At 32.3% G+C, this 23504-nt stretch overlaps 1 protein-coding gene across 1 annotated transcript in view; it reads left to right on the top strand.

Moving 5' to 3' along the window:
- sns (nephrin adhesion molecule sticks and stones) overlaps positions 1 to 23504 on the top strand; it is a 216413-nt gene that overhangs the window by 174010 nt on the left and 18899 nt on the right. The window contains exons 11-13 of the mRNA XM_090117137.1: positions 498 to 629; positions 22354 to 22490; positions 22747 to 22900. Coding sequence (XP_089973263.1) covers positions 498 to 629; positions 22354 to 22490; positions 22747 to 22900 — 423 coding nt within the window. The remainder of the gene's footprint in view (positions 1 to 497; positions 630 to 22353; positions 22491 to 22746; positions 22901 to 23504) is intronic.

Genomic DNA, 23504 nt, shown 5'->3' with positions numbered 1-23504 from the left:
ATAAGGAGATGCATTTTTTTTCAATACCTAGAAGAAATATCTTGATTTATGACAGTCGACATATTTGAATTTTCAGTAATTACATAATTACTTCTTTATATGTTTTTATTTGTATGTTTATGTACCTATAAAGATTGTTACTAATTAATTAATTATAGACATTCTTATGCGGGATGTTTTAGCAACTTGTCACTATATACAGTGTGTATTTTTATAACGTAGCTTTCCGTAAACATAGTAGGTACTATTTAATTGCATTTTATATATCTTTATATATAAAAATGAATCGCAAAATGTGTTGGTAAGCGCATAACTCGAGAACGGCTGAACCGATTTCGATAATTCTTTTTTTATTATGTTCCTTGAAGTACGAGGATGGTTTTTATGTAGAGAAAACGTAAATATTATGTACCACGGGCGAAGCCGGGGCGGACCGCTAGTATATTATACAGGGTGTTTAATAACTAACTGTAACTGTAACTTCTTTCTTTATACAGGAGGTTGGATAACAACATCTAACATCACAGTGGTAGTGGAACCGAACCGGCGATCCATAGTAGTCGTGTGCCACGGGATCAACGCTCAACTTACTGAGAATGTCGTCGCTACACATACTATTAACGTTTTATGTGAGTATTTCTAAGATATTTACCTAAGTGAAACTTCTTGAGTAAAATTTCAAGGTCGCGTCATGGCAATGCCGTCACGTCATGGAGTAAGGCGATTTTGGTATCTTTAATTGCCAAAGAAGTTTCACTTCTGACATGTGTGCTCGGCACAAACCGTAGTATTTAAAATGCAAAATTTTAACTTCAGTTAAAATAAAAGCAAATAAACACAATTTCTGCATATATTTCGTTCGTCTTTCTGATATATAAAAATATACATGACGTTAGACTAGAACCTTCCGTCTTTTACTGGAATGTTGATTAAAAATTAGATACTATAGACCTGTATATAAAAATAAATTCTTATTTTACTAAATAATACTACAATATGTCGCCAGCTAACAAATAATGAAAATTCCCATCTCTATATATAGAAACCTTATCAAAATAACCAAATACCTTTTCACGAAACTTCAAACTATTTAATTAAAACGTAATAATATCAAAACAAAACAGTTATTAAACAAACTCTATCCCATTTAATACGATTAAATATAAACTATGAACTAAGCCTAACAATTTCACAGGAAAATAATCCCGAATCCCTTGAAAGTCTTAGAGTCGATTTTTCAATGCACACTTGACGTTATCTAGCGAATTAATGCTCTCGCTGTCTCGCTCTTTCGCTTTGAAAAATGTGAGATAGCATTATAGTCATCCTTTGAATTACTTTAACGTGGTTACCGAAAAATGAACCTTAATGACATTGTATTAATATATGAAATAACATAGTTTTTGTCATCCGTTGCGTAGAAGATAGTAAGGTATAGATTTCATGAAAAATATTACTATTATAGATTATTTTCGTTGTATTGATGTAGTTATTATAATTGCTTCTAATCTAAATAAATATCGTTTCTTCGAAAATTCGTGCGTATGAATATTTGTTACTCATTTACGTAATAATATGTCATCGAATATAAATAAAATTTGGTATAGAGATATATTTTCCTCTGGAAAAGCATATAACATTTAGTCCGAGTAAAGCCGAAGTAAGAAGTAAGCAATCTAAGCAAATATAAAATTTTACTATTTCATTTAAAAACTACTATGTCGATTTGATTAAGGTTTTACTTTTCGAATGATATAGGTTATGTTTCTGATTATTATCTCATTCCTGATAAATTCAGTTCAAGAAGCATCTCTAAAATTAACATACTTAATAAAACAAAACAAAAATATGCAGAGCATGTATGTATGTATATTCATATTATAATACATACAGTGCGACACAAAAGAGATGAAAATAAATGAGGGCGCCACCGTCGCTCATATAGCAACACTGATACTGCGACGCAAACGATCTTGATACTATAGAATAAAAATCCAAAAATGTATATAATATAATCTAAAATAAATACCGCGATTTAAACCGTTATAATTGTTTCAGTGTAGCAATAGTGTAATTTAAGACAAAAATACATTAGTATTTTAATTGACCTACCTAGGTCAAATTTTACTTAAATGTATTTGGAATTAGTTATTTTATAAAAATCGGTCAAGTGTTTAGACTGCAGAGGCGCACATAGAATCAAACATACAAACAAACAAGCATACATGCAGCTCAAACACATTACCCTCTTTCTGGGTCCGTCGGGTAGAAAAAAACAAGGCGATTTGAAAACCACATATTTTTATTTTTTTGTAGATAAATTTTGTACATTAATATAATTCATCAAAATCTAAATATTCTACTCCTTCAAAGGACTGATCATCACTCTGTTTCGAAGTACTGGCAAGAGGGTACGGGGCATCTTCAGTATCTGTAAATATGATACAGTAAATATGATTTTTTTTCTTATGGTTTGATTGATTAATAGAAAGATAGCTGTATGAAAACAGTTATCACTATACTATGTAGTAAAATCTAAACTAGGTACTTTATTTGAGGCTGGTTGGATTGGATATAACTTCTTGACTCAAATTGTGCTGGTCGCACTATAAAAACTAGTTTTTGTTTACATACAAATAACCTCAAATTAATTTGCGAAAACGTAATAATCGCCATACATACATACATTAAACACTCGTTACTAATGGAATATTCTATTTTACGTAGTACTGAGCAAAAATCAATGGAATCTAACCGGTATATTCTGCTGTACGTTTGTAAACGTTTTCCAAATCAGTCAATAAATTTCCAGCTTGAAATTCGGACAAACACCGAATAAAAACTTTATACACCACATCACGGACACCGCTACGTTTAACCTTTTTCATGATGTCTCCTTTTTTATTTAAATTTCTTGTTCTAAATAACAATTTTATCTCAATAATTCTCCACTTCACGAAAAAAACAACAAATTTTTATTCAACTTGACAGCTACATTGCCAATTCAGGGTTGCCAGGTAATGAAAAATGAATTAGTTCCAAAATAATTAATTTCATCTCTTTTATGTCGTACTATAGCTACGAAACTGACTGTCTCTTAACGATGCGGCATCACTGGAACGCGTGCTTGGAAACTGTGAGGATTAGGGTGTACGTACATTAGACAGGGCATGCTAAGTGTGCATGCATGGTGCGATATGTATCAAGTGTGCTGGGATCTATGATATTAGGTAATAAGTCAAAACGTAGATGTTATATATCATTAATTAGGTTATTAACGCTCCCCAAGAAAGCGAAAAATATTCAATGGATGAATAGGAATATTGCGATATGCCACTTGCGAAAATAGGACCTTTTTACTTAAAATGTCATTGGCTAGTATAGTGTTAATGCATGCTAGAGCCGTGTCGAGTATGGATAATGTATATGAGATGCATGAATGTCGAAGCATGAATGCTAGGTAGATAGATCAATAATTCTTTATTGCACACACAAAATTAACACAGACAATAAAGTTATATACCTACTAATGGCATTCTTTTCACTGGGAAATCTTCTCATTAAATAGACGCATCTGAGAGACATAAAAAAGTTCGAGTATAATCTAAATATTCAAACCAACATTATAAAATAATTTAAAGATAAATCCGCGATATAAAGTTCTACTACATTGAGCTTGTAATAGCATGTAACGATGCATATTCATGAGCTGCCTGGTGTACAACCACCTTTATATTCGGGTGTTGAAATACGAGCTTCATAATACCCCCAAGTTATGTTCTTTAACTTAGATTAAGTGAACGGGTTAACATTAATTTTAAGTTAACTTGACCGTGATTTTTGTTAAGCTTTAGGGAGTTTTATCTTATTATATTTTAAGAACGAGTTCTATATAATATTTTAGTAAGAAAGTGTGCGCTTTTATTTAATGTGTTTGTCTCTGTGTGCGTTTGTGTTATGGGCGTTAGATGATTGTTTTAAACCGTTTTGAATAAATTTATGCATCAAAATAATACATTTCGTTTATATAGTAACAAATCGATGTAACAAGAGCAAATGAAAACATTTTATTTTTAATAGTATCTCGTTTATTTCAAACAACTATTTATATTCTTGAAACTTTAGTTTTTATATTGTAAATTTCACATTACAGCATTGGATATAATTTGAACACTGAAATACCCAATACCGATACCGAAATACCGATAACGAAAAAACTTTACAAAATTCCTTGCACATGACGCCTCTGAACATTCGCTATTGAAGGACCATTCCAGTAAAAGGTTGTTTTTTGAGAAAAAAAATATTCAATCACGAAAAAATTTTTTTCCGAATTCGTAGATATTCTGTGTGGATATAGCTTGAAGTATTGGAATTTGGAGTGAATGGACGACTTTAGTTTTGGTAACTATATGTGACATTCATGGCTTTAAAAGAATTTTTATGTAATCTATAGATCAAAATGAAAGTTTTAACTTGATCTTTTGAGAGAATTAACATTGAACTGAGAATTAGATTATTCAACAAAGCAAAATCTCCAAATAAATAAAATAAATCATCCAATATTTCAGTCTATAGGAACTTCGTAATAAATGAACAGATTTTGATGAAACTTGCACATTAACTTACCATGTGTGACAAAATAAAGTATCGTCACGATTCCCACTCCTTTAAAAACGTAGAGAAACATACGTATATATCCATACTAATATAATAATATTATAAATGCGAAAGTAACTCTGTCTGTCTGTCTGTTACTCAATCACGCCTAAACTACTGAACCAATTTGCATGAAATTTGGTATGGAGATATTTTGATACCCGAGAAAGGACATAGGCTACTTTTTACCCCGAGACATAGGATAGGTTTTATCCCGGAAATCCCACGGGAACTATGCGGGTTTTTCTTTGACTGCGCGGGCGAAGCTGGGGGCGGAAAGCTAGTCTATAATATTTACTTAAATTACACAATTTGTAAACTTATTAATATACAGTTAATACCCTTTTGGTTGTTGTTTAAAAATAAACTTCAAAAGCATTTAAACATTAAAACCTCGGCCGAACTAAAAGCCTATATAATTCCCGCTAATTACAAGCTTTGTAAATAAGAAATAATTTTAGTTGATTATTCACTGTTAATCGATACCTTAAAACAAAGTTCAATACTGAATATCTTATATATAAAATTCTCGTGTCACAATGTTAGTCTGCATACTCCTCCGAAACGGGTGGACCGATTCTCATGAAATTTTCTGTGCATATCGGGTAAGTCTGAGAATTGGCCAACATCTATTTTTCATATGTACCACGGGCGAAGCCGGGGCGGACCGCTAGTTTTAATATGTATTTTGAAACAATAATTTTGTGATTATGTTTTACAATTGTTTTTATGTATGTACTAGCATATTACTCTTAAATAGATTAACAATAAGTGACTAGGTTATTAGGTTTAGAAGTACCAATTTTAACCTGATAACTCGAATTTTAAGAAATTCGCATAATTTTGTGAATTTTTTGTATTAATTTATTAGCATACCGACAACAATTTTCTTATTTGAAAAATATGAATTGAATTTTCACTCATTAGGAAGGTATTTCATCTTAAAATAGGAATAATAGGAAGATGTGACAATTTTTGTGTCGTTTGAAAAATAAATCGCATTTAAAAGCAAAAAATATACAAATATTAAATAGACTATAAACAAATAAAAAATCAAAATCATTGTTTTCACCAAACATAATCACGAATTAAAAGCCTCATCAATGAAAGGCTTCCAAGATGGCCGCTATCTGCGATCTCTTTACAGCATACTGCTAACTTGTTATCTATGTGTCATTAATCATCTGCTGTTTTGTGGAATAAGGGACAGGAAAAGCGCGGAAAAGGGAAAGTGAGGGAAAAGGGGAAACATTGCTTTTTTCTTTATTTAAGTTCAGTTTAAAAGAGCTACTATGGAGTTTCTTGCCGGTTCTTTTGCATATATACTACTTTCCGAATCGGGGGTAATTGTTAAAAATATATATTGGCGATTCGAAAGTGCTTCTAAAAGAAGTCTAATTAAATAAATAATGTTTGAGTTTGAGTTGAATGTCGATTTTGTCGCTCTATATGTCTACAATAACAGTTTAACATTAATAATTAAGATAAATTTAAACTTGCTTCTAAAGCATAAATTATGTTCAAATTTAATTTTGAATCGTGCTTCATCATTAATGTACTATCTACTAAGATAAGATTTTAATTAGTAAATTATTAACCACTTTCTGATATTTTGCATTTTTGCACGTGGGAGTTATATTAAGCATTTGAAACTGGATAAGAACATTCGCAACCAGGGTACAATGGGTACCTTTTAATATTGTTAAATTCATTGTACATGATCCATTTTGAGCACGTATGTATGGTTAAAATACTATGCATATTTTAAACTTACTAGTTTTTCTTGATGATGATGAAAGCATCATCCTACTATGAAGAATTAGGCCATTTTTAACACAAGCTAAGCGTAGAACGTAGATGACACATGTCACACATTTTTTTGCCACACCGCTCCGCTTAAGCACCCGCTACCGCTTATAACTCAGTACAAACCATTAAAAGCGAACAAAAAACCGTATTCAGATGGGAATGAATAGACAGAGAAGACATTTGTTACGTGCCGCGGTTTTGCTCGCAAAAACTTAAGTGTCTTGTTCGTACTTGCGACAATTTCTCTTTAATATTATGAATGTGTTTGGAACTGTATGTTTGTTTTAATATACATGTAAATGTGTCTGTTTGGAATGTTATAATGTTGTCTGTTAGTTGGGAATAGTTTCGCGGTATTGTAGAATGATTGTATGATAAATACACCTAAATGGATAGAGGGATTCGGATGAAATTACGCAGGCAGATAGATAATAATCGATGAATTGCATGAATTTTACTTTGATAGTAAAATGATTGAAGTCGAAAGGTCTGTTTTATTATATTTACGAAACTATACGATAATTGTTATAAAAAATAACTTAACCGAATTGAGCATAACCCAGACTTTGAGCTTTATGGAAATAATTTCTAAGAAAATAGTTTTACAGAATCAAACCTTTATTAAGGACTAGTAGAAAACTGTAAGAAAGAACTTATATCGAACCAAGAACCATAAAAGTGAAGTCCCGTATCCCCTAGTGGGGTATGGGGCAGATGCATTATGCATACATCTGTTTCACTGATTTTCTTAAGGGACAAGTAGGTGATCAGCCTTCTGTGTCCTGCCAGACCGAGACATTTTTTTTCTTAGTCCCCATTGGGAATCGAACCCAGGACCCCTCCGTTCTACGCTGAAGCGTCAACCACTGTACCAAGGAGACAAGAACCATACCAATAAAAAAACTAAGCAATATAAAAAACACTTAATCCCAACGACCCAGAGCTAGAGTCGAGACGGAATAAAATTCTTCTAAGTACACCTGTCTAAAACATTTAAATGCGAACAATTAACTTCAATCTACCCTCAGGGAACGCTCCTTGAATGTTTATTTTTAAACACAAGAAAACATAGTTGAATAATGTTACTTTACTCGCCCAAGAAAAAAAAGTTTGAAGAATTTTGAGAGTAGAAAATATTCGATCACGACAGCTATTTTCCATCAGCTGCTTTTCTTGATAAATCGATAAAAATAAAGTCATAAATATAATTCATGTATTACATAAATAGGATACATAAATACGCTAGTAATAAGTTTACTTATTTTTTCTTTGCTGCTTCGTATCTATTAAGTATTAGCTGCGCCCCGCGGTTTCACCCGCGTTCTATTAGTCTTAGCGGGATGATATTATATAGCCTATAGCCTTCCTCGATAAATGAGCTACCTAACACTGAAATAATTTTTCAAATCGGGCCAGTAATTCTTGAGATTAGCGCGTTCAAACAAACAAACAAACTCTTCAGCTTTATAATATTAGTAAATAGATACTAGCGGTCCGCCCCGGCTTCGCCCGTGGTACATATGAAAAATAGATGTTGGCCGATTCTCAGACTTACCCGATATGCACAGAAAATTTCATGAGAATCGGTCTACCCGTTTCGGAGGAGTATGCAGACTAACATTGTGACACGAGAATTTTATATATAAGATACTTCCATAAATATGCTAAACTTATTTTTTCTTTGCTGTTTCGTATCTATTAACTAATTTAGTTTCAAAATAACCTAACCAACGTTATGTAAAACATATTTATCGATTGTACAGCCTCTGGACGGCACGTTGCTCTCATTAATATAATGAGGGCTGAGTTAATTGCTCCTCGCTGCGTCACTCGTATAGATTTTTAGCCTTTTGCCTTTGTTGGTCTGGTGTATTTGATGTGGTGACGCTTTTTTACATAGTTTTTACGCAATGCTACTTTTGTAGGTTTCTAATATGGTCCGTAATTGCTTCCTTCTTAGTAAATATTTGGAAAGCTTTACGTAGTCATAGAGGTCCAGAAAACATTGTACATTGTAAATTGAATATTTATGTATTCATTTTACTTATCATCGTTAACGAAAATGACTGTATAAGAACATATAGCCCAAAGATTATCTTCCAATACCTATAGAATCGAATCAAATAGAAATCAAATCAATAGATAAATAAATGATAATTATCATCACTACATAGTATAAAACAAAGTCGCTTTCTCTGTCCCTATGTATGCCTAAATCTTTAAAACTACGCAACGGATATTGATTCGGTTTTTTTTAATAGATAGAGGTTTTAGTATATAATTTATTATGTTTTAGACAAAGTGGGCGAAGCCGCGGGCGAGTAATAACTTAAAGGACTGACCGTTTAACATTTAACACACGCCTCCAACTATTTAAAGATTTTATTTTTAACAGAGAACTTTTATACCTTCCCTTGATTTGTTATAAAATTTGTACTCTTTACATTTACCTATGTACATAATTTAAGATATTATTTTTAGCAAAGGACATACCTACGCCTAATTTGTTATAAAAATTATCCCCACCATAAAAGAGGCCCGTAAATTAAGGTCAAACATAACAGTATGGCGACGGATCTGTAGGCACGTGAGGGGAATATATAGAAATCGGTTCATATCGTTAACCTATTTATTGGCAACCCTCGTTTAGATATTTGCCTTGTAACGTGATTTCCCTGAATTAGGGTTGGCTATTGCCTGTTTTAATGGTACATGTTTATGTTGTGGTGTGGTAACTGATGTTTTGGAAATATTAGGTAAATTAATATTTTTTTTATAATTAACAGTTTTCATCTAGAAATGAATTTAATATTTAGTTTTATAGTATTTATCATAAATGAGTTAATGGATAAAAAAGGTCTGTTTCCTTCTCTTCGAGCAGCTAGGCGTTGCCCCGGCATGGCAAAAAGACGCGGGTTCGAATCCTCGTGATCAATTATTTTTTAATTTCTCGCCTTCAAATTGTCAGAACTCAACAAAATTTAAACACAGTCCTATAATAACATATTTTATTATTTATTTAGACAATTATTTTTAACATTTTCTCCTAATAATTGCGTTATATGTATATCGTATAACGTTAAATCTGTTCAGTAGTTTCTTGGGGACAGTTCTGTGCCTCCAGTGAATAAGGGAGTAAGACGAGTTATTCCCTTTGGTTTTTATTGCACCATTGGATTCAGCTCGTCAAAATACACAACATATCAAAAGGTCATATCTCTAGCTGCGTCCTAACCCATTTTTTCGAATGACCCTGTAGTGTATGTGAGTGAAAGAGAGGGAAGTATTATGTCATCTCTTGCGCACGTGCAACGGTGACACCGCTCACACAGCTCAGTTGGCTGCAGGCGGTCGGAGTGAGAGGTCGTGTGCGTCTAAGAGCCGATAATAGGGAAGGACATACACTACATTTTTGGCGACGAGGTAAATCGGGAATAAATGTAAGTAATTTTTTTTTTTGATAAAAAAAAAATTACAAAAAAAAAAAAAAAAGGGAGGAAATAGGTGTGCTGTGATAACTATTGAACTAATTATATCCACAGTCGAGTTACATCGAAGGGAATATTAAAGTTAATAATAATATACACACATACCTATTTTCATTATGATTTTTTGTGCCGCTTATATAAAAAAAAAATATCTGCACAAAGTAGATAAATAACATGTGCGTGCCTTTCGAGAGGCCTCCGGCCTCCGCGCCGTAGAAAACGAAGGTTTCGTTTACATAAAGATTTAGCAAAACCTCTTAAATAATTGTAGCCAGAAGGATAAAGTAGGTGTTGTCAATTGTTTCTCGTATACATAACTACACTGATACCAATGCATACGCGGGCTGTCTTTATTGCTCGAGCGTATGGTGCCTGTTTGATAAATACACTGTACAGTGTACGGGAATACAGCTAGCGTCGTCCAGTATATGTACTCACGTAGTCATGCATAGGACTGTAACTGCGTTATGCAAGACTAAATGTGATATTTTGTTTAGTCGAGGCTGTAGATTATTATTTTGGGACATTTGTTTACATATAAATTTATTGATACTGATATGTAAAAACCTGCTTAAAGGATTGGTTAAACATGATTAAATGAGCTAAGAAGGTTCGATTCCCTATCAGCTCAGAATAGATTTGTCTGGTTACAAAAATATAATTATACCAAATACTCACTTATATCTTATTTAATTACTCGATGTGAAGTTGCGTGAGTATTATTTAAGATTATTCATTATTGCATAAAGAATTAATTAATGGTTATCATGCAAGGAACGTAAGTTTCCTGGACAGGCTAATATAGTAACATTATGGAAGTTCATGTAAGTTGATGTATGTGTTTCGATGGTGATGTGGACCACGACAAGGGATTTCTAAAGTTGTTGTTGTTAAGCTATAATGTTACAAGATGAAGCCTGACAAAAAAAAAGGTTGTGTGGTTTTATGAAACCACGGTAAAAGTGAAACTGTTCGAACGGTTCCGAACACTGCTTTATACCTACTCGGCAGCCGACCGTCACGCGACATGCGCTACACAGACCAAAAAGTTTGAGACGATGTAATAAAAGTTTCACTTTAAAAAGGGTAACGCCCGTGTACGTAATTTTTACTGTGTTACCAGATAATGCCTGGTGGTCAAGAAAAATCGGGTGACGCCCTTGTGTATTTTATAATGTTATACCAGATGATGCCTGGTGGTACAAAAACAAAAATCGGGTGACGCCCGTGTGTATTTTGTAATGTTATACCAGATGATGATGATGCCTGGTAGTGCAAAAACAAAAATCGGGTGACGCCCGTGTGTACATTGTAATTTTATACCAAATGATGCCTGGTAGTCGTAATATAATTACAATACAGGTGATGCCTGTAGTGATGTGATACGGGTGATGCTCGTATAAAATGTTTATATTTTGGGTGATGCCCATATTGCGAATTCATGCACTTAAATACGCGATCTTAAAAAAAAAAAAAAGTGATAGTTCGTCACCATTTCACAGTGAAGTATTGTTCGTAAGATAGATTGTATCTTCGAAATTACTTACGGTTAGTATTGATATCCAAATAAAAAATGGAATAATACAATTTTTAAGAGCATACAGTAAATACTAAAATATTTACAGTAGATTTTATTATTCTTATCTAAAAGTGACTTAATATTTTCATAATTTCATAGCAGATTTTGTTAAACAACGAAAGAATAATCATAATGATAACAATACCTAAAATATCTGCGATAGGTATTGCACATTTAACCGACAACTATAAAGTTAGACAGGTTAAGTGATAATATAATAATGATAAACAGGGTAAGGTAATAGAACAATGAATATTCGAAAACAAAAATAAATGGAATGAGAGACATACAGAGTAGTCTCAATATTCATTATTTCAAACTACCCACCTGGCAGACGTTGTAATGCTCTTTCGCCTTTTATCGGTTCGTTAAACGAATTGGAACATGAATATTATCCGAATTGGTCGAGCCGATACGCTGCGTGCCGAGGTTTGAGTTTTACACTTAGCAACATATTTGGCTATTCATTTTTATTGTATATACTATGTGGCGTTGTAGGTGAGGTGGAAACAAAAAAAAATAATAAGAACTAGATATAGTCCAGGAGGAATCGGCGCATGAGTACCGAAAACTATTCCACCTCAATTTTTTTACGTGATCCTCTTCAAATTGCCCTACTGATGATATAAATGCATGTTGCCATGGGGCAACCCGGTGCCATATTGTTTAAACCGAAATTGTTTAAACAATTGCAAGGAATTGTTATTTTTCAACCGGACAAATTTTTTTTATATTTTTTATCGAAATACCAATAAAAAAGGTCCAATTACTTTTCACGATAAAGTTAATATTTTCAAAGATATGAATTTTTTAAGGTTTGAAAAATCTCAAATTTGGGTACTTTCGACCCATGAAAAATATATTTAAAAAAAAAATAATATATAAGTAATATTTTTTTTTCAATTCTCTATACAATAGTTAATAATATTGTTAATAGAGATTTAAGAAAATTTCATTGTTTATATCTGTTTTTTAATTGTTAACTTCGCGCGCTCACAAATAATATATAAGTTGCATACTTCTATGTGGTTGTGATTCAGAAGACTGTAAGAATATAATATATAAAAATAATATTGATAATAAATAAATACTTATTTTTAAATCTTGTTTTATTATTTCATACTTCTCCATCTATAACTTTCGTTTGAAGAAGTTATTCAATGTAATTAATAAGGTAAAAGACCTAGTTATTGACACTTTAAATTTTATTTTAGTTAAAAAAAAAACAAATCAATTCTAATAAATTAATAAATATAATTTTTGAATTAAAAATTTTAAGATCTTTGGTTTTTTGAGAACATTTCATTCTTTTAATTAAAATCAAATTGCGAGTGTCAAACAACTAGGCCAGTGTCAATAACTGGGTCTTTTACCTTACTTGCTGTTTCAATAACAAAAAAGTAATATAAACTGACAAAAAAGTAATTTTAATTACATGTTTCAATTTATGCTTAAATAACTTTAAAAAAATTGATTTCAGAAAAAAATATATAAGAAACAAATTGTAGACAATTTAATTATTAATAAGATTGCTCTCTTTAGAAATCTTGATAAAGTTGATAGTTTTTAAGATAAATGATAAATAATGATTCAAGACACAGAGAGGCCGATGCAGCGCATGAGTAAGAGAGAGACGGCGATACTTAAAGGTAAGCGGCGCGTACTTGTGAGCGCGCGAAGTTAACAATTAAAAAACAGATATAAACAATGAAATTTTCTTAAATCTCTATTAACAATATTATTAACTATTGTATAGAGAATTGAAAAAAAAATATTACTTATATATTATTTTTTTTTTAAATATATTTTTCATGGGTCGAAAGTACCCAAATTTGAGATTTTTCAAACCTTAAAAAATTCATATCTTTGAAAATATTAACTTTATCGTGAAAAGTAATTGGACCTTTTTTATTGGTATTTCGATAAAAAATATAAAAAAAATTTGTCCGGTTGAAAAATAACAATTCCTTGCAATTGTTTAAACAATTTCGGTTTAAACAATATGGCACCGGGTTGCCCCATGGCAACATGCATTTATATCATCAGTAGGGCAATTTGAAGAGGATCACGTAAAAAAATTGAGGTGGAATAGTTTTCGGTACTCATGCGCCGATTCCTCCTGGACTAATACTCACCATACAGTCGGCAATTAATTTAGTTATTTAATAAAATAAAATACAAATATCAGTAACAATAAGGGTCGTGGTGTGCCTAGGTCCAAACCCTCCGGTAGGGCTCTTACTGATATAGGTGGACGTAAGATGGAGTGCGCGTCTCGTTGCGAAGGCTAGGCGGTAGGGTGTCTTTAGGGTTGGTCGCTGAATTCCTTCAACAGGAATTAAGGAGCCGAAGCAAGCAAGACGTAGAAGGATTTCCTCAGCGGCAATCGTAGCAATGTCGTAGTACTACTGAAGATGGGTCTTAAGCGGTATGTAGCAGCGTATGAGGTTCCTTATCGGAACGTGGCAAGGACGCGACAATTCCCTGCGCGGGAACGTTGCGGGTATGTAGAAGCTTTCTAAACGGAATGTAGCAGTAGCATAACACCACTCTCTCAGCGGAAATGTAGCACCCCGGTTTGGGGTTAGGTATAACACACTGTTAATCATTACATGTTGGAACGTTGAAAACGACTTTTACGTAATTTATACAATAATATACCGTGAAAGACAAAAGTTGGACAATAGACAGTTGGCATAAAATATGAATCGTTAATTGTTAATAACTAGCAAACCTGGCGAAGTCCGTTTCGCACCAGAAACACCTTTTCCTTGTTATAAACCTCACGGAGCCCGAGACCTTTCCAACGAGTGCAAAGCCGTGGAAATCGGTTCGTGCGTTCTGGAGTTGTAGCGTCAGGAAGGAAAACCCGACTTATTTTTATATAGTAGATTACTTTGATAGATAGTGTATAGTGACAAACGACCTGTCAAATATACACTTAAAATTTTTAGATAGATAATAAAGGTCAATTTCAAGACGAACATTTAATGTAAAATAAAAAATGGATCATAACCACATCATACCGCAAATATTGGTATATGCAAGGTATATGTAAGAACCATGGTAAAATCATACACCATGTGCATCTAGTTATTACTATATTAATAACGACTGTTTTTAATTAAAAAAACACCAATTTTATAATAGACGAGAAAATCAGCAACACAAACATCAACGTGAATAGTATTATAAAAGTCAATACACTAATAATTTTATTTACAAGTTTAAAAAGTTATTAAGAATTTAATAAGATGTACAACGTAGTAATTCATATAAAATCCAAGTTTTAATGGTGGTTTGTAAGACTGGTCTCACAAAAGGTCATAAAGTAGGTACTTACGTAATACATCTTTTAAGAGCTCATCTTTTGAACATTAAATATCGCACCTAATGCATTAACACCGCTGCGAAAAAATAATGGATATCGTACTAGATTGAATAAAAGATTATCAATTAAGAAATACGGTAAAGATTTCTTGTCAAAGCAAAAAAAAAATGTATTATCGCGAAAAGGTCACCATTCGTGCCTTAGTCAGAATATAAAGTCCAAGTATTAATCTCTACAATATTGAGGTGGTATAGTGGTATTGATTTCGAAATGCAAAATTGAATATTGTAAATTCAAGTTAATTACTTAATTTATGCAAATACTTATATAGTTATGGGAAAACAAAGTTTTTATTGATTGTTACAGTTAAATTTGTATTACTGATTGTTACAGTTAAATTTGTATTACTGACTGTTACAGTTAACATTGTACAGTTAAAAAAAATATGTATCCAACTACTTATTTTCAGACCATTAATGTGTGATTAATGTCTAGCCATTATTATTGTCATTAAGTTATATTCTTTTTCTTTTTCAAGTGGCTAATAAGTTGTCAGTAATACAAATACAAATGTTATCATAGATAACAAATAAAAAAAGTCATCAACAAAATGATACATTTTGATTCGTTTTAGGTTCGTTACATTAATTGAATTTTAAATACCTATGTGTTATTAATGTAATAATCATACAATGAACAACACCGCGTGTGTGTTGAGGTTACAATAAGAAGTATAAAAAAAGTAATACATTATTAATCACGCTTTACTAAATATTCATTATTGTATTGTCAATAAATTGTTGTAATATTGTCACTGAAGTTAAATCTGTACGGTTTGGGTAGATCATAAGCGAATCGAAAAGAATCGGTTGCATACAGTCATACAAACATACAGGTGAAGCTAAAAGCGGTTCAATAGAAGTCAATGGCACAGTATAGTATGATATTGTACTGTTGCAGAGCAAGCTCCACTAATACTATAATTCTGTCAGAGTGGTTTATACCCAAAAGTTGGTATTTAAATAATTGATAATTATGAACCTTAACGTTGTAATACTATGTATCTGTATGAATTAAATATATTTAATGCGCTATAAATAACATATATTGTTTTAGTAACGAAGTACATATACAGAATATAGATATTAAATAATAACCGAGCATTTAAGTATGTACCCAGTCTATAGGCATTTCACTTGGTAATAATTCGGTTTGCAGCTATCGTTTATTAATAATTTTAATATGTGGGGAAAACAGTGATTACTTAGATGGTGCAGATGCCGGTGCAGGTAAAGTGAATTAAATTATGCGTCAGAAGAAGCAGCATTCACCTCTTCTAAATGACCTGGAGTGCAGGTCATGATAAATAGTGAGTGAAACATATCAACAAGGTAGTGCAATAGTCATGTAAGGAAAAAATAAAACAGGTTAAGTACAGTACAGGTACAGAACAGGTACAGTACAGGTACAGTACAGGTACAGTTAGTCAAAAGTATAGTTAAGTTACAGAAGGAACATTAAGTTACTGAAAACGATTTCGTCCCATTGGTTAATAAATAAATAATGACTTAATAAACTTAAATATAAGTATACAACTTATTCATGATAGATTGTCGTATACTTAAATAAATTGTCATTATTGTTATTATAAATACCTATGTAAGATGTTACATTTCTATGATTTTGAAGGAGCGACTATATGCCTTTATATTCTTGCCGGCTCTTCTCTGTTGAGGCGGCTTTCCGAACCAGTGGTAAATTCATATTTTGTCCTTATACTGACGAAACGTTTTAAACGTTTCTGGACGAGGTATGGTTGATAAATGAAGGTTTGAGTTTGAAAAAATTATTAATTAATATCGATTTGAATACATATATTGTAAAAATTATTATAATTTTGAATATACATATACTTAATGGAAAAAAAAAGAAAAAAAATGAAAAGGAGAGATGTTGCATATAGATAGAATAATATTACTAGGCCAGGTGACACATTCTACTCTATCGCTGGTATGGAGCGGACGTGTCCCTGAGCTGTGTTTACTAACTGATACCTATGATATATAAAAAAGCTAGATACGTTACCCGCTCTCTATTTTGGCAAGAAAAAACTCAGCGAAGTGCCCGAGTTTCACTTAGTCCCGCACCATTCAGCGTCGTGGCTGGACGTTCTTTTTATATTTTAATCGGCAGTTGTTATTACGAAGTACAGGAGTGAGACATGTATTATGTCTCGTGCGTGAGAGTGAAAGAGAGAACAACTGTATTGGTGATAATGCGTTAGTAAGTAGGTATGTATTAATTACGCTGTTTTTTTAGTGCAATGATGTTGGCGTATGCCGCGTCTACTAGTATAATAGGTCATTGACTGATACTGGTGCTTAGGTATAGACTAGAATAGAAGCATACATATAACATACCCGAATAGAACATAATATTTTATTTAATAAAATTAATTGAAAAAATTAAAAATTTCTAAAATAAAGGAGGGATGTAGTGTATGTGAGTGAAAGAGAGGGAAGTATTATGTCATCTCTTGCGCACGTGCAACGGTGACACCGCTCACACAGCTCAGTTGGCTGCAGGCGGTCGGAGTGAGAGGTCGTGTGCGTCTAAGAGCCGATAATAGGGAAGGACATACACTACAGACCCAAACGGTAAAAGTAGGGTGTGATTAACGGTATAAGTTACCTTATCCATCATTTTAGGCAATCGCAAAGGAACTATTCGTCTCGAGTCAAAAGTACCCACGAACACAAAGACGTATGTGTAGTTATACTTTTTGAATAAAGACTTAATTCATTTTGTTCCATCAGTCCTAACACTATTTTAGTATAAATGCATTTGTGTCATTTTTCTAACATGAGCATAAAGGAACAACTCTTTTAGTGTCATTGGTTCAAGTGACGACATGAGACAGTTTGGCATTAATGCCGTGTTGCTATTGGTCTATTTGAATACTGCACGGAAACAACACACACTATTCCTTATTATTTTTAAATCGTTTTTTCAATAAATCTGCAACAACAAATCTTTATATTTTTTAAAAAAAGGTATTTATCAGTTAACTTGGGATACTAATATATTTCTATGGAAATTAACTATTTTTTGCAATAGATATTAAAAATACAGTTAACACATTAAGTGCATTTAATGATATTATACTCTTTGCTTATATAAATACAGAACGATAATTGAATCATCTAAAAAAAGCCAACAAAAATGTTAAACTTATATTTTCTTCTTATAATTGGGTAAGTTTTTAAAAAATAACTCGTTTTCAATCTTTTTTTTTTTAATATCTAACTACAATAATCAAGACAATAATACTATAGTCTATAATAGTCGCATAAAAAAAAGTATTTATATAGCGTTTTAGCCACTGTGCTTTGGTAATTTGCCTTTTTTATAGGAAAAAAATCCGCAATATCGATACTTCTTTGGTCCTGCATTTTCGTAAACATTTTATGGATACTCTGGTACCACATATTTTGAAAAAATTGGGCTATTGTCACGTAGAGTCTCTTCAAAGTGTGTGCCACAAGTCGTATTTGCATCCAAGGCACGTTCAAATCTGTGCTTAATTTTTTCATAAAATCTTTGCGGCTCATTGTATTTTCTTTATTTATCTACATTATTTTGATATTATATGATATAGAAATTGTTAAAATTCTATATCATGCCGTAAAATATCGCCACTGACCAACTATAACTTTTCCTGTATTAACTGAACATACAGGAATATGGTTTTCGGGCTTCTCTTATCTCTTTATAGTGCTTGTATCCTCAATGTATACCACCATGACATTGTGGCGTTGCCACTTTTATTATCTGTATTTTATTATCTGTGGCGTTCCGAAACGGAAAGCACTTGATCGAATTTTAAATTGATTCGACGATTAATTTTCACTAGGACAATTATAGTTAATACGCAAAACGCAATACGCAGTTGATACGTATTTAATACCAATACTCAATGATTGTCTCCTGCTAACCTGTACAGACTAGACTCATTGTGGTGACTGGTGAAACATTGTATAGCATTAACAACATAGTACTGTATTATTGAAAGATCGATTAAAGGTTTATATTACAATCTACGACTTTCATTATACATGGGTTATAACAAAACCCCATAACATATTCGGTTTTACTCCTGACAGCATCTTCAGGCACCCAATCCCCTTGCTTGAAGTCCAAATCCAGCGGAGGACAATAATCGTCATTTACTAAAATTGAAGGCTTTCGTCCTAGTATAAAAGTTGTCTGGATCCCATTTTATACTCAATCTATAGTATAATACTATAGATATCATGTGAAACGTGACTTTGAAAAAAAATATTCAAATAAAACACAAAATAAAAATTTGAAACAATCTTAAAAGTTACGAAAAACCCAATTATACGTCAAAATGACGCACAACATCCTCTTTACAACCAAATGGTGGAATTTACCGGGATGAGCCAACTATGTGCTGCTAGGTCTCGACGGCTAATAAGTTGGTTCTGGATTTTGCAGCGATTCGATGGTAAATATAGAAGAGTTCATATGTCAAATTTACGTAGATTGGACTTCTAGGGTTAAATGCATAAATACCTAAATGTTGTTTTGTTTTTATTATCTAATAACGATAAAAAAACCCGTTGATTTCATTCGTTTTTCAAGCTACGTGCATAGTTTTTCCACTAAAATGCCTCAATTGAGTCATAAAGTACACAAATTTCAAGCATAATAAGTCACATCATTTCTATAAAACCAAAACTGGCAATAATATAAGTCGTGTTGTGCGATTATGAACATAGTGCATAAGGGCATAAGTCGTTATATTGCAAAGAGTAAAAAAAAAAATTATGTGAATACATTGAGTTATTCCATGAAGTACTCGTTCATAAGGCAACAACTACAAAAAAACACGAAAAAAGTATATTTATGGGGTTGTTACAATATGTGTTCATATGTAAAACTATAGTCTAACATCATATCTTACCCATACAAGCATAAAATTTTGAATTAATAAAGATTTAGTATTGATATATAGTTTTTTGTCTCTCCTGAAAAGTGCTGTTTTTGAGTTATTCCCTTATTCACTGGAGGCACAGAGTTATTCTTGTATACAATTTCTAGTAATTCGTTGTACGATTATAAATAATTCATCTTCATACACTACCGTTATTATTACAAAATGATTGCATCTAAGTGATATATAATTTAGTACTTTAGTTGTACAGGGTGGTCTAGAATCTAAATTATTGATTTCATGTCATGTAAATAGTTTGATCATTTTATTTCCAATATCAAATATAGGTTTAAATAAATAAAAATATCAGTCTGTTACTTCCAGATTATATACGAAATGGCTGTAGCAATTTAAGTGGGAATTTCACTATAGTGTAAAACTTAGCAAAATTTAAAAAATGTACATTTTTCTTCCACATAAAACCACGATTGTATCTACAATGTTAGTGTTATCATTACCATTTTAGTTGTATAATACCATAAGTAGGTTTACAATAAAAAAATTATCAAAGATATTATTTGCAATTCAATTAGTCTAATACAATCGAACATATTACTATTACTTGAAAGTTAAGTCCCATGTCCCCTAGTGGGGTAAGGGGCAGATGCATTATACATCTGTTTCACTGATCGATTTTATTTAGGGACAAGTAGGTGATCAGCCTTCTGTATCCTACCAGACCAAGACATTTTTTTTTCTCCACCGGGAATCGAACCCAGGACCCCTCGGTGTTACGCTCACGCGTCAACCACTGTACCGAGGAGGCGGTCATACAATTACTTACTAATGTAATAAAATTTAAAATGTTACCATTAACAGGCATCAAACTTGACAAAAACTCGTTTCATATAATGATGTAACCCAATCACTGTACCAAGGGTCTCCATAATGAAAACTCAAAAGCAATTTCTCAGATATTTATCCGCAATTTCTTAAACAAGCACTTCGAAAACATTAAACCAATTCTCGCGAAACAAATGTAAAACTCACATTCAAAACATTTGGAAGTTCGTTGGAAAAACAAAGAAAACCCGGGTATATTAATACAGTAGGTATTATAACTTCATTAGGTCGGTAACTACACTATATAATTTTATTAGAACTCGCTGTCTCTCGGCTGTTATTAAAATAATGCAAACAATGCTAAGGCTGTGATGTACTTGCGATTTAAAGACGCAAATTTGACGAAAAAAGCGACTTTTGTCGCAATGTACACTTCATACGGATTTGATCAATAAAGTTGAATGAACATTAATTCTATCGAATTATTAAAATACTACATCGCTTTGGAATACTTATGAACTGTGTATCTTAACTACAAAATTAATATAGCTAGCTGTGCCCCACGGTTTTGCCCGCATTGCTCCGCTCCCATTTGTCTTAGCGCGATAATATAATATAGCCTATGCCCTAAAGCTTTCCTCGATAAATGGACTATCTAACAGTGAAACAATTTTTCAAAGCTGACGCGTGGTTCCCGAGATTATCGCGTTCAAGTAAACAAACTTCGTCTTCAGCTTAAAAATATCAGTATAGATTATTTTACCATCAAAGTGTTTTACAGCGTTTGTAATACAATAATAAGTGTTTACTATTTAACTTAATTTAAAAAGTGAATTATATTTTTAATTATTTTAGTCGCGATATGATAAACTTCCTAATCACTTCCTAATCACTAATTGATATTACTCCGTACTGTATAGTTGTAATTATAAGTTAATCCAGTAATTTAAAATTAATTATCGCTATAAGACTTGATGTGGCTATTCAAGGATCTTTGTTGGTGGTCCATGGAGATGTTTGAAGTTTAAATAGATATTATACATTTGCATGTATAAAATGCGAATAATACTGATGTTTATTACAAGTGGGAAGTTCATAGGCGGTGTAGATAGGGTTGCCAACTATACTGTTTTAAACAGTATTCTACTGTTTTAACTAAATTATACTTTTTACTGTTTAACAAAAAAAAAGTATACAAAATACTCTTTTCAGCATCAAAGTGCAGACACATTATTATGTGTTATATTTAGACGCTCACAATTTTTTTTTATTTAGTCAGAGGGCGCACACTACAATAAATACTGTTTGTTTTGCTAAAATACTGTTTAATAATCTTCATAGACCTGAATATACTTTATTTCTTGTAAAAAAAGTTGGCAACCCTAGGTGTAGAACCAAACATAGTATATCGTAACATTTATTTGAGTTTTTACCAGTAGTTCTTGAGATTAGCGCGTTCAAACAAACAAACAAACTCTTCAGCTTTATAATATTAGTATAGATTAATAACATTAATGTCAATGTGATTTGTCAACCGATTAACGTGATTTTTTTGTGTTTCGTAAAAATTTATCTTTATACTGTTTTTTTGTCATTTGGTCCCATTTTAGAATATATAGGTAAGTACCTGGTAGCAACGTCGATTACCTTTTGTATAAAAAATATTTATTTATTTATTTGTTCACAGATCCTCCTTCAGCACCAATGATAACCGGGTACATCCCGGGAACAACGCTCGCTGCGGGAACAGTACAGAAACTATCTTGCATCTCATCTGGCGGGAATCCTTTGGCTACCCTCACTTGGTTTAAAAATGATAAAAAGGTATGATATTATTATACTGTTGTGTGTGTGCGTATATTATGAACGTTAAATATAAAAAAAAAAACTATACTTTCTATGTGTGTTCGAATAAATGAGTATTGTCAGATTTCTATTCTTTAACAGATTGTGTAGATGTCATAATTCTGTATATGCGTGTTCTAATATACGTGTGTGTGTATGTGTACATTCGTGTTTTATTTTTACAACTTTTACTATATTCTTTATGTGTATTATGTTAACTAATGTTTCCTTACAGATCCACTCCACAACAAAAGTGTCTGATAAGTCGGTATCTGCCGAAATATCAATACTTACAAATGTGACTGATAACTTGGCTCAATATAGATGCGAAGCTACCAATAGTGCCACGGAGATACCTCTATTTGAAACTGTCACTTTGAATGTACATTGTGAGTATATTTTAAAGTAATCTCTGCTAATATTATGCGAAAGTAGCTTTATCTGTCGGTCTGTCCGTCTTTTATTTGCTCCTAAACTGCTGAACCGATTCGGATGAAATAGCTTGAGTCTGTCGGTCTGTCTTTCTGTCTTTTTTTTTGCTCCTAAACTACTGGACCGATTCTGATGAAATAGTTTGAGACTTAAGACATAGGATATTTTTTATACCGGAAACCCCACGGGAACGGGAACTATGATGGTTTTTGCTTTAACTACGCGGGTGGTTAACCAGTAGTTTAATATTAATCATGCTTTAATTCATGAAATTATTGTATTTTCACCGATTCTTGATAAGTACAAAGTTTAAATTATATCTGTCCGTTTAAAGTGGGTCGAGTCTATGAACCACTGAACCGATTCGAATGAAATTTGCTACGAAGATAGTTTGCGATCCGAATTTATATCTCGGAATACTAAACCCGGGCCAGTATAAAAATATGACATACCTCTTTCTTTGACTATGCGGTTGAAGCCGCGGGTAAAAATCTAGTTAGTAATACGTAGTAAAAGTACCACCAAAATAATTATAATACTGAAGAATTTACTAATTTCGTA

Source organism: Colias eurytheme, chromosome 27, assembly GCF_061535395.1.
Source record: "Colias eurytheme isolate Ceu_HAF_F1 chromosome 27, ilColEury1 Martin Lab GWU primary, whole genome shotgun sequence".
Lineage (NCBI taxonomy): Eukaryota > Metazoa > Arthropoda > Insecta > Lepidoptera > Pieridae > Colias > Colias eurytheme.
The sequence above is the reverse complement of the archived record's forward strand: the minus strand, read 5'-3'. Positions and strand labels throughout refer to the sequence as shown.